The sequence below is a fragment of the Leucoraja erinacea genome, unplaced genomic scaffold (genome assembly GCF_028641065.1).
Source record: "Leucoraja erinacea ecotype New England unplaced genomic scaffold, Leri_hhj_1 Leri_398S, whole genome shotgun sequence".
NCBI classification, from domain to species: Eukaryota; Metazoa; Chordata; class Chondrichthyes; order Rajiformes; family Rajidae; genus Leucoraja; species Leucoraja erinaceus.
This window is the reverse complement of record NW_026576299.1, coordinates 51349-64760: the sequence shown is the minus strand read 5'-3', so window position 1 is coordinate 64760 and position 13412 is coordinate 51349. Positions and strand designations below refer to the sequence as shown.

Genomic DNA, 13412 nt, shown 5'->3' with positions numbered 1-13412 from the left:
CCCCCCCCTTCACCCCCACTCGCCCTCTCCCCCCAGACAGAGCAGAACGCCGGCTGTGGAAAGAACCGCAAAGTTTTTCAGCTTCTGGCAACTGTGCCCGACCGACCTGCTTCAGGGGAGAATTGCCTTCCCGCCTGCCCGTGTGTGTGTGTGACTGTTTGTGGGGCGGGCACGCGCTCTCCATTCAAGCAGACACTCTCATCTGTTTGTGGGGGCGGGTGCTTAGTGTGTGTGACAACGCACGCACCTCCCCCCCCCCCCCCCCAAACAGCTTTCTAGACGCGCAGAGCATCTCCTTTCTCTTCCCCTCCACTCTCTCTCCACCTCTCCCCCCCACCCCCATCACCTCTCCCATCATTTCCACACAGTGATTGGTGAATCTCCGGAACTCTCTGCCACAGAAGGTAGTTGAGGCCAGTTCATTGGCTATATTTAAGAGTGAGTTAGATATGGCCCTTGTGGCTAAAGGGATCAGGAGGTATGGAGAAAAGGCAGGTACGGGATATTGAGTTGTATGATGAGCCATGATCATATTGAACGGCGGTCCAGGCTCGAAGGGCCGATTGGCCTACTGCACCTATTTTCTATGTTCTATGTTCAATGTTCTATCTCCTCTCCCCCTCCACCACTCTCCCTCTCCCCTCTTCCCCTCATATCCCCCACCCCTCTTCTCTCACATCACCCTCTTCCCCTCCCCTTCCCCCACACCTCTCTCCCCCTTCCCCCTCCCCTACCCCTGTCGCCCCTTCACCCCCCGCACTCCTACTCTCCCCCATGCTCACTCCCCTCTCACTCCCTTCTCCCCTCCCCTCCCCCCTACTCTTTCTCCATCCCTACTCTCTCCCCATCTCTCTCTTTCGTCCTCCCCCATACTCCCCCTCACCCACCCATCCTCTCCTCCTCCCCTCCACCTCAACTCCCCTGTGTCTCTTGCCCTTCTGTCTCTGCCCCAATCTCTGTCTCTCCCCATTCTCTCTCTGCCTTCACTCTCTACCCCCCCCCCATCTCTCTCTAGACAATGCGGCGAGTTGGGGGCTATGCGTCAGTGGGTAGGGCTGTTATGCGATATAAGGAGCAAATTAATAATCTATATTACTAAATCTATGATCTTGACCGCTTTTGGCCGACTGTGCTGCGATTTCCGAGAGAACGCCATCACCTACGGCCGTCATTGTTGGCCACCTCGCCCAGAGACCCCCCCGCGGTATGAGTGCGGAGGATTGTTTCCGTCGATGAAAAAAGAGAGAGACATTAATATTTTTACGAAATTCCCCATTCTCTCTGCTGCCCCCGCTGGCGGCAGGTGGTTGGACTATAAAACCAGGAAGTGTCGTGCCTCACTCAGTCTCTGCCAGACCCAGGCTCTCTGAGCTGCGAATAATACTGAAGGCATGTCTGCTCCACGACGAGTCCCCTCTTTTTAAAAAGTTTGTGTTCACAAAATGAATTTTGGTTGTCGGGTGGCTGCAGCCCAATTGTTTGCATCGCCTTTTTTTTTTTAACAAGTTTGCGTTTACAAAATGAATTTTGGTTGTCGGGTGTATGCAGCCCAATTGTTTGCCTCGCCTTTTTTTTTTAACAAGTTTGTGTTCACAAAATGAATTTTGGTTGCCGGGTGTCTGCAGCTCAATTGTTTGCCTCGCCATTTTTAAACAAGGTTGTGCTCACAAAATGAATTTTGGTTGCCGGGTTTCTGCAGCCCAATGGTTTGCCTCGCCTTTTTTTTAACAAGTTTGTGTTCACAAAATGTATTTTGGTTGTCGGGTGTCTGCAGCCCGCAGCCCAATTGTTTGCCACTCCTTTTCTAACAAGTTTGTATTCACAAAATGAATTTTGGTTGTCGGGTGGCTGCAGCCCAATTGTTTGCCTCGCCTTTTTTTTTTAACACGTTTGTGTTCACAACATACATTTTGGTTGTCAGGTGGCTGCAGCACAATTGTTTGCTTCGGCTTGGCTTTTAAAATCGTTGCAATAGTTGGATACCTGCCCAAGCATCCATATGGCCCTCAAGGTCTATACTAGCCCTCTGGAAACCAGTACCTTCGGCCTGCAACACCCATACTAGCGCAACGGACATCCCCCCCCCCCCCCCCCACAGGCGAGCAGTATTCGAATTGGTGGAGAGGTGGAATATTGCGTTGGTGACCAGCCCTCCAGTGTGATGCCTGGACCCAACGGGTCCCAATTAGTCTAGTATTAATATCATATCAAGGGGGAGGGGGGGTAGTGAGCATGTGTGCGGGATGGTAGTTAGTGTGTGTGACGCCACATGCAGCCCCCGTTCCCCCGCAACCATAGCGTGTCGCCGTACGGTGGCAGCCTTGCAAACACTCTGTATCCACCTTTTCTCCTTTTGTTGGTTTTAGTGTGTTGTTAAATGTATGTTTTAGTGTATCTTTAATTTTGAATTATGGTGGGTTAGGGGGGGACTTATTCTCTCGCGAAGTAAACTCCCTCGTCGGTTTCCATAATGCGAATTGACACACCTTGATCTGTGCATTTGGGAAGACTCATTGTATTATGCGTGGAAATTGGTTCTGTCGCGACTGATCGGGTGCGAGAGAATCAATTGAAACGTACGTGAAGATTTGACCACTGTGGGCAGGTAGGCTATTGCTTGGAAGATGGTGCGCTCCTTCAGCTGCTTAGGCCGGGGTTCTTTATGTTCCCAACCGGCATTGAATGCCCCTCATCTTGTCTGAGTGGCTACAGGCCAGGGATTCATCTGGGTCAGTAGGAATGAAACAGAAACGGGAGGCCCGCAACTCCCTTGCAGCAGTCCTACTGTCCAACCTGTCACCTCGACCCCTGAGTAGCTCCGCTTCTGGACTCTGGTTCGTCAGGTTATTACAGTAGAGGACGAAGTTTCGCCTATCTTCAATGGTTGTGATCTGTTGATCGGAAAATCGATGATCCAGTTGCAGCGGGCAATTATTCCAAATAAGTGTCTGGCGTATATTACCTTCTTATCCCGGTGTTCCAAAGATGAGTGCAGGGCCAGAGGATTGCATCCGTCACATACCTGTTGTGTCTAGCGTCATGTTTTGACGGTCGGCAGGCTGTAGTTAATCAACTCTGATGTGACTTATACCATACAGATAAAGCGCCGAACCAGGCCCTTGAGCCCATCGAATCCGCGGCGCTTCGCAATCAACCTTCACACTATCCTGCACACACTCGGGTCCATTTTACAACTACCGAAATATTTTAACATAGGAACCTGCCCGTCTTCGGAGTCTGGGAGGAAACCACGGCACCCTGAGGGTAACCATGCTGCCACAGGAAGAAGGGGGATACTCTGTGCAGTCTGCAACTGTAGTCAGGATCAAACACGGATCTCTGGCGCTGTAAGGCAGCATGTCTATCATTTCCCACTGGGGCTGTCGCTGGTCGGCTGGAGTTAACGTGTGCCATATCCAACCCCTTGAACCGCTTCGTGGTGATAAATATCAAGGCCACGGGACGGCTTCCATTAATCACCGGCTCTGCCTCGCTACCATCGAAGGGGTTTATCGGAGACGCTGGCTCAAAAAGTTAGTCAGCATCACGAGAGACTCACACAACCCTGGACATAAACGAATTTCAACGCTGCCATCGTGAAGAAGGGAGAGGAACCGGAAAACTGTAACGTCCATGTCCAGGAACAGCTTCTTCCCTGCAGCCATCCGGGTATTAAACACTATAAGCTCAAATAGGCTCAGAACTACATGGACATTTTTTGATGTTATTGCCCAATTATCGTTTGTATTTTCTGTATACGCGTGTGTGTGCGCGCGGGCGCGCGCGCGCTTGTGTGTGTATATGTGTGTGTGCGTGTGTTTGTATGTGTGTGTGTCTATGTGTACGTGTGTGTGTGTACGTGTGTGTGTGTGTGTGTGTGTGTGTATGTACGTGTGTGTGTGTGTGTGTGTGTGTGTGTGTGTGTGTGTGTGTGTGTGTGTGTATGTATGTGTGTGTACTATGCTTACATATTCAGTTATGCTGCTGCAAATAAGAGTTTCATTGTTCTAACTGGGACACATAAGTAAACACTTTTAGTCTTTAACTTTAGTCTTTCAGTCACATCAATAATCATAGATGCCCCTGGCCAGATCGGGCTGCAGATCAGATACTTTAACATTAACTCGTGAGTGCCCTCGTTGATTTCTACTCATAAACATGGACAATAGGGACAGTAGTAGGCCATTCGGCACTTCGAACCAGCAACGCCATTCAATATGACAATCGTTGATCATCCAAAATGTGTACCCCGTTCCTGCTTTCTCCACATATCCCTCCGTTAGTCCCCAGTGATACATCTACCTCTCTCTTGAACACATCCAGTGAATTGGCCTCCACAGAGAATTCCAGCGACTCACAACGCTCTGGCTCAAAACGTTTTTCATCATATCAGTCCGAAATGGACTACTCCTTTTTCTTAAACTGTGACCCCTGGTACTGGACTCCCCGACATCGAGAACATTTTTCCTGCATCTAGCCTGTCCAATCCCTTTCAGAATTGTATATCTTTCTTTAAAATCCCCTCTCACACTTCTTACTTCCAGTGAACATAAGCCCAGTCGATCCATTATTTCAACATATGTCTGTCCCGTCATTCATGTAAATTGTCTGGAGAACCTACGCAGCATTCCCTTAATAGCAAGAATGGCCTTCCTCGAACTAAGCGAGCATTATTTCGCTCCAGAGATGCTGTCTGTGGGGTTGAGTTACTTCAACATTTTGTGCCTTACACTTATTGTAGGGCGGAATAGATGTGATGTTCCGAACGGCCTAATTCTGCGACAATCACATGATATCTTGATCTTATGCACATCTCTGTGTGCGGTTCGCATTTACTATGAATGGCAAACTGACGGTCATTTTCAGTCGCTGAACACACATCCAAATATGATTTGAATAACGGTATATAATTGCCACGTGTACCGAGATAGAGAGAATACAGAGAGTACCGAGATATAGCGTATACGACGTGGATGTGGTCACATTTGGTGTATGGTGTTCAGATCAGGGCACCATGTGATAGGAATGATGTTGTCAAGCTGGAAAGGGTGCAGAGAAGATTGATGAGCACGTTGCCAGGATTAGAGGGTCTGAGCTATAGGGATATGTTGAGTAGGCTTGGGCGTTATTCATTGGAGCGCAGAAGGACGAGGGGTTCCCTTATAGTGCTTTATAAAATAATGAGAGGAATAGATCGGGCAGATCCACATAGTCTCTTGCCCAGAGTAGGGAATAAGAGGAACAGAAGGCATAGATTTAAGGTGAAGGGAAAATATTTAGTAGGAATATGAGAGGTAACTATTTTACACAAAGGGTTATGGGTGCATCGAACAAGCTGCCAGAATTAGGGCAGGGACTCTCCCCACATTTATGAAACAGTTAGACAGGTACATGGATCGGAGAGGCTTGTAGGTATTTGTTCCAAACGCGGGCAGGTGGGACGGGCGTCGCTGGGACATGTTGGGCCGAAGGGCGTGTTTCCAGGCTGTATCACTATATGATTCGAAGAGGGAATGACCGGAATGAAGTATCCTTTATCCACCTGTGTGCCATCTGCAAATAATTCCCACTTGGGAATGTGGCCCGATCTCTCATTCATTTCAGTCTCTCAATGAAATCTGGGAGTTAAAACTTATCTGCCAACGCCAAGACTGCGGGGGACTGTGATCATGTGTTGTTTTGCTAGAAAATGTCACAATGTATCTTTGCACAGTTTTGCAATATCACTCCCTCCGGAGATTATGTCATTTGTTTTCAATGTCCCTATTTTTGGAAGATGTTGCAAACTCATTACGCTTGCCGAGATCTGATCTGGTACAAAAACTCTGGGATTGTGAATGCGCGCGACACAATGTCGACCGCTTGCTTGCAACAAGGGTGTACACTCCGTTTGGCACCGACAATGCGGGAGCGATATTATAGCGTGGAGAAGATATTGTACCCGATCATTGCGGTAATTGGAGTACCTGGTAAGTTACGGCGACGTTTCAAATTTACCCACTCTCTGCAAGGGATGGCGTTGTTCATGTTTTGGCAAAGATACATAGAAAACTGGAAACATCGAAGACAATGCAGGAATAGGCCATTTGATCCACAACGCCATTCAATATGATTATGTCTGATCATCCAAAATCAATTTCTCTCCATATCGTTAATTTCTTAACTTCACTTGATACCGTTAACCCTAAGTACTATATCTAACTCTCATTTGAATACATACAGAGAAGTGGTCTCCATGGCCTTCTGTGGCAGATAATTCTACAGATCCAAATATCTTTGGGGGAAAACGTGTTCCTTCAGTCCAAAAGGCCGACCCCTTAATCTCAAAATGTGACTCTTGGTTCTGGCAACCCCAACATCGGGAACGCTTTCCCACATCTAGCCTATCCAATGACTTAAGAATATTATGTTTCTTTTTTTTTGATGCATTTTTATTAGAGGCATTTGCATATCATAAACCACGCTTGTTTAGCGGTTCTAGATCAAGTATCCAGGTTTCCAGGGACCCAGTAACCAAAGTAGCTGGGATCCTCCTTTATCGGTTATCTATAAACATTGCCTCTGATTATTTATTTATATTTATAGATAGAAAAAAAAATAAAGAAAGAACGAAATAAATTCGAAAAATAGAATAAACTATCAATGATACAACTTGGGAGATAGGTCCGTAGGTCAGAGGACATGTTATGTTTCTATACGATCCCCTCAAATCCTTCAAAGTTTCGGTGAATTGAAACCCGGGGGATCCATTATGTCGTTTTATGTTCGCCCCGCAATCCCGGGATTAACCTGACGAACGCACGCTGCACTCTCTCAATAGCAGGAAACTCCTTCCGCAAATTAGGAGACCGAAACTCCACATAATACACCAGCTGTGGTCTCGCCAGGGCCATGTGTACCCGCAGTAGGACGTCCTTGCTCCAATACTCAAATCCTCTCAATATTAAGGCGAACGCGCCATTTGGTTTCCTCACTGCCTGCTGTGCCTGTATGCTTACTTTCCGTGTTTAATGTACAATGATATTCGGGCCTCGTTGCACCACCCCTTTAACTCCACCTGACAACATTCAGATAATAATCTGCCTTATTGTTCTTGAATGAACGGTTTACAAGATGCTCTGTCGGCCTCCCGATTCTTTCCGCGACATTTGTTAAATGTCCACTACTGTTTAAAAGATGGAACTGTACAGCAAAGATGGATTCCCTCGGATCCACAATGTCCGTGAACCGGATAAATTGATCTGATCTCCCACCATGTGATCTACAGTACATCCCTCCATGTCCTGTTGGTTCAATTGCTCCAGAAAATGGTCTTAATGCGCTTGTCGTTTCTGCCTTCACCACCTCCCCTGACAGCGTGTACGAGACATCCAGTATTCTCGGTGTAAAGACCATGCCCACTCCCCAACATGACATTTAAATCAGATTCAGATTCAGATTCAGATTCAATTTTAATTGTCATTGTCAGTGTACAGTACAGAGACAACGAAATGCATTTAGCATCTCCCTTGAAGAGCGACATAGCAAACGATTTGAATAAAAAATAAATAATAAGTGTCCGGGGGGGGGTGATTGGCAGTCACCGAGGTACGTTGTTTAGTAGAGTGACAGCCGCCGGAAAGAAGCTGTTCCTCGACCTGCAGGTTCGGCAACGGAGAGACCTGTAGCGCCTCCCGGATGGTAGGAGGGTAAACAGTCCATGGTTGGGGTGAGAGCGTAAAAGCTATGCACATAGACTTTGTGATATCCATCCAGTGAAATAAGTTCTGATTGTCTATCCTATTTATGCCTCATAAATGTACATTATTCTGTTGGGTGTCACTCTCAAACTCTGACGTCCCAGAGACAATATTCTAAGTAGAGCCAAACACATTTTATAGCTCTAAAGGGAGCATTCTGGTTATCCACCTCTGCACGCTCCCCAAATTTGGCAAATGAACACAATACGTTAACGCAACCAAACACATGTCCTATAAGGCGGCAACATGATCGCTTGACTCATACTCAATGCTCCAATTGCTGCAGGTAGCGCACCGTATGCCTTATTTGCGACTGCATCTACCTGCCTTGCCTCGTTGGACAGTAAGCCCCCACTGAGTATCAGTGTTGTTAAGGGTCCCTGTGTGCAGCTCACCGGATCTCCCAACGTAAGCATTTCCAGACAGAAAAGCGGACTAGTAAATACATTATTCTTTGATGCTGGTGACTCCAGCGTTTTAGCGTCCTGTAAGCTGCTTAGACTATTTGGTGTTTTGACACCCTAATTCAATTCATATGTTTTATATTTAGCTTTGTTCACTTTTGTGAAATGCTATCATAAAACAAATCTAGATTTTGGAGAACTGACTGATAATAGAACATCGTCTAACTTTGGAGTATTTTGACTGTGGAGTCGCTGCGGAGCCCCCCGCTCGTTCGACAATCGTCAGCTGACCAACGAACTGAATGAGTTTTACTGCAGGTTTGAAAATAAGAAACGTAACATTGGTACCCCTCCCCCCCATCCCCCCTCCCCAATCAACACAGCCGGACCCTAGTCTACAAAGAATGGGCCTTGCTCCCTCTCCTCTCATTCACCACTTCACACCTACTTAAGGCAAGACTCCAGTCTGAAAAGACTGGACCAATTCCCACCCCAACCAACACTTCACACCCATTCACAGCCTGACCACAGTCTGCAAAGACTGGGCCTTTCTAAGCCCACCCCCCTCCAATCACCACTTCACACCTACCTGTGCTGCACAAAATAACGTATCCAATATCAACATTAAAAATAGAGGATGTGGGGCGGGTTTTCAGAGAGAAAAAGAGCCGGAAATCTCCTGGACCTGACATTGTTTCCCCAGTTACTCTTAAGCTCTGTACTGAACAGCTGGCACCGGTCTATACAGACATTTATAAACAGTCCCTGCGAATATGTACTGCCCCTGTCTGCTTCAAAGTCTCCACTATGTCCCTGAATCCAAAAAGGCAAGGGTTACTTGTCTTAACGACTACAGGCCTGTCGCACTGACCTTTGCAGCCATGAAGACACTCGATGGATTCATGAGTCTGTGGAGCCTGTTCTTAACTTCTCACAGTAGAGTCTGTTCTCACGTTCTCCATCCTATCTGGTTTGGCTCAGCCACCAAGCACGACATCAGGAGGCTGCAGCGAATCGTGCGATCAGCAGAGAAGGTTATTGGCTGCAACCTTCCCTCCATTGGTGGACTGTACACGTATAGGGCCAGGAAGCGAGCGGGCAAGACGATCTCTGACCCCTCTCACCCTGACCACAGACTCTTTGAATCACTTCCCTTTTGAAGGCGACTCCAGATAGTCAAAGCTGCCACAGCCACATAAAAAAGTCTTTATCCACGAGTACTTGCTCTACTCAACAGTCATAAGCCAGTAGCCTCCCTTTGATCTGGTATTTTATTGGTTCACATGCTTGATCAATGGTGTTTTATCTTTAATGTTTTATTATTATTAATGTTTAGTGTTTCCTGAGTCATTCGTAACTGTCACTGTATGTCATGTTGTTACTTGTTGGCGGAGCACCAAGGCAAATTCGTTGTATGTGAATACTTGGCCAATAAATCTATTACTTACTTACTTTATGCAGTTTTGGTTTCCGTCATATTGAGGTGGGGAATGGAAATGGTGCAGAGCCGGTTTATCAATATACTGTCCAATAGAAGGTATTTTCTGCCATGAGAAATTGGGCAGGTAAAATGTATTCAAGAAGGAACTGCTGATGCTGGAAGATCGAAGGTACACAAAAATGCTGGAGAAACTCAGCGGGTGCAGCAGCATATATGGAGAGAAGGAAATACGCGACGTTTCGGGCCGAAACCCTTCTTCAGACTGATGGGGGGTGGGGGGGAGAAGGAATGAAAAAGGGAGGAGGAGGAGCCCGAGGGCGGGGGGATGGGAGGAGACAGCTCGAGGGTTAAGGAAGGGGAGGAGACATCAATGTATTGTTGCGTCGGAAGTGACGGGGACTGAGGAGAGAACTGACGGAAGTACATGCATTGGTGAAAGGCACAGGCACATAATGTTTACCCCAAAGTTGAAATGTCAACAACTAGGACGGCACAACATTAAGACGAGAGTGACGACATTTAAATGAAAAATACGAAGGGGACAGACGGAGGGGAAAGACGTGATACAATGCAAATGGGACGCAGGACATAGGAGAGCAAAATTATGAAAAGTGGATAATTACGGGGTAACTGTTGGAAAGTGGTAGATTGTGGGACAAATGAGAGCGCACCCGTGTTACGGGAGGGTGGCAGCATTTAGGGGACGTTGAATAGTCTTGGATTGTTTATCTGTGGAACAAGATGCGACATTGTAAGAGGCATGGAGAATGTACACATCGATTAAGTTGTCTGAGTATAGAAGCTGGGATGTAATCTTAAAATTGTACAAGGCATTGGTGAGACCAAATCTGGAATATGGTGTACAATTTTGGTCGCCCAATTATAGGAAGGATGTCAACAAAATAGAGAGAGTACAGGGGAGATTTACTAGAATGTTGCCTGGGTTTCAACAACTAAGTTACAGAGATAGGTTGAATAAGTTAGGTCTTTATTCTCTGGAGCGCAGAAGGTTAAGGGGGGACTTGATAGAGGTCTTTAAAATGATGAGAGGGATAGACAGAGTTGATGTGGACAAGCTTTTCCCTTTCAGAATAGGGAAGATTCAAAAAAGAGGACATGACTTCAGAATTAAGGGACAGAAGTTTAGGGGTAACATGAGGGGGAACTTCTTTACTCAGAGAGTGGTAGCGGTGTGGAATGAGCTTCCAGTGGAAGTGGTGAAGGCAGGTTCGTTGGTATCATTTAAAAATAAATTGGATATGCATATGGATGGGAAGGGAATGGAGGGTTATGGTATGAGTGCAGGCAGGTGGGACTAAGGGAAAAAAAAGTTGTGTCGGCACGGACATTTAGGGCCGAGATGGCCTGTTTCCGTGCTGTAATTGTTATACGGTTATATGGTTATATGGTTATATGTAGACATTGCTTTAAGCTGAACGAGGCAACCTTGAAACACATTTTTGCACAGCGACTGTTGTTGTATATAACGCTCTGCCATGATTAGTTTGTAAGGCGAATATGACAGTGGCGATTAAAAAACTTCGAGGAGCTCCGCTGTTCCTTCCTATTAAGGGATGGTGAGATACGGCCCGGAGCTGATGCTGTGGCGGGCCGTCTCGGAGCGGAGACGGCGTTCCGGTTTTCGGCGGCGGCGACATCACCACGGACGTGTGCTGGACTGGAGGGCGCCATCTCCGACATGGATCGATCGCCTCAGCACAGAGGGAGAACAAGGAGGGAAGAGATGGAGACTCAGACTTTGCCTCCATCACAGTGAGGATGTGCTTGGCGAACTTACTGTGGTGGATGTTTAATTTGTGTTTATTGTATGTTTTGTTTTTATTGGTGCTGTGTATGACTCCAGGCAACATAATTTCGTTTTGACCGAAAGGTCTAAATGACAATACAGGAATCTAATCTAATCTAATCTAATCGAATCTAATCGAATCTAATCTAATCTAGTCTAATCTAATCCAATCTAATCTAATCTAATCTAATCTAATCTAATCTAATCGAATCTAATCGAATCTAATCTAATCTAATCTAATATGTAAGACCTGTAGGTAGATGAGATACATACACACATTGTCGCCGAAAGGAATGTTTCTGCGCTGTTCCTTTCTGCGTCCTACAGTCTAGATGCTGGGTATGTGTAACCCCTTTTATAATATCATTGATGGCGCCGCCCGTCTGCTGGCAACCAACTCTGCAATGATTTTCTAGATAAGAAAAAGGAGCCGCTCTCTGGAACAGGAATGCACGTCGCTGTCCCACTCTCTCCACCCCCCCCCTCCCCTCCCGAGTTCAGCCACCAGCCTTACTGTCTCCGACTACATTCTGCCACTGTCCCGCCCTCTCCCCCGTCATCAGTCTGAAGGCGGGTCCCGACCGGAACGTCACCCATTCCTTCTCTTCAAGTATCTGCCTGTTCCCTGAGATACTCGTGCATTTTGTGTCTAACGCCGGAATATATGGGTTCAGATATCTGCATATGTCTTGTCTTTCTTTTTACCTTCTAGTCAATGTAATAGCGATCGTGATCCTATCGCGGGGAAAATGTGGTCTGTCCACTTGCACGACTCGCTACCTGGTGGCCATGGCAGCAGCGGATCTGCTAGTCATTGTCGCTGAAGTCATATTACGTCAGATCCACTCTTACTACTTCCCGGTGAATTTCCTGGACCTCACCGCCGTGTGCATTCTACGCCGTCTGCTACGCCGTGTCTCCACGGACTGTTCCGTTTGGTTCACCGTCACATTCACCTTCGACCGTTATGTCGCTATTTGTTGCCCGAAGCTGAAAACAAAATATTGCACCCGGCAAACAGCGGCTGCGGTTCTCGCGACGATCGGCGTTCTGTTCTGTCTGAAAAACATTCCATTCGCGTTCACATATCGAGCAGGACAGAGTATCAATAACGTGTCGTGGTTCTGTTATTTGAAACCAAGTTTTTTCACGGAGCCTGGATGGGTGGGATTGGACAGCTTTGACAGGATTTTAACACCTCTCATCCCTTTCGTTGTAATCCTTCTTCTCAACGCTCTGACAGTCCGCCACATTGTAGTAACCAGTCGGGTCCGTAAAGAACTGAGGGGTCAGTCTAAGGGGAAGGATGGCAGTGACCCGGAGATGGAAAGCAGGCGGAGGTCAATGGTTTTGCTTCTCACGCTATCCGGCAGCTTCATCCTCCTGTGGCTGACTAACGTTGTAGATTATTTCTATTATCAGATCACAGGCTTAGAATTCAACGATTATGAATACATTTTTCATGAAGTTGGGTCTTTGCTAAAGAATCTTAGCTGCTGCACGAACACTATTATTTACGCTGTCACCCAGTCCAAGTTTAGGGAACAGATGATAAGCGCTGTAAAATATCCTGTCACCTCGTTGTTTCGGTTCATCAATAAAGTCGTGTCCTGAGCGAAACGAAAAGGGATTACAATATACGAGGTGCAGTTTTCGGTCCCGGATATTCGCCGCATCAGTCATGGCGCCACCTATCGGCTGCATGCGCAATAGGCGGAGTATCTTCTGCGATCCGGGATAGACAGAGTTGATGTGGAGAAGCTTTTCCCTTTGAGAATAGGGAAGATTCAAACAAGAGGACATGACTTCAGAATTAAGGGACATAAGTTTAGGGGTAATATGAGGGGGAACTTATTTACTCAGAGAGTGGTAGCGGTGTGGAATAAGCTTCCAGTGGAAGTGGTGGAGGCAGGTTCATTGGTATCATTTAAAAATAAATTGGATAGGCATATGGATGAGAAGGGAATGGAGGGTTATGGTATGAGTGCAGGCAGGTGGGACTTAGGGAAAAAAGTTGTTTC

At 46.8% G+C, this 13412-nt stretch overlaps 1 protein-coding gene across 1 annotated transcript; it reads left to right on the top strand.

The window, feature by feature from the left end:
• Window positions 1-5776: 5776 nt before the first annotated feature.
• LOC129693711 (probable G-protein coupled receptor 139) lies at window positions 5777-13005 on the top strand. Its single transcript, XM_055630492.1, has 2 exons — window positions 5777-5969; window positions 12104-13005. The coding sequence occupies exons 1-2, from the start codon at window positions 5777-5779 to the stop codon at window positions 13003-13005; spliced, it is 1095 nt and encodes a 364-aa protein (XP_055486467.1).
• Window positions 13006-13412: the final 407 nt, after the last annotated feature.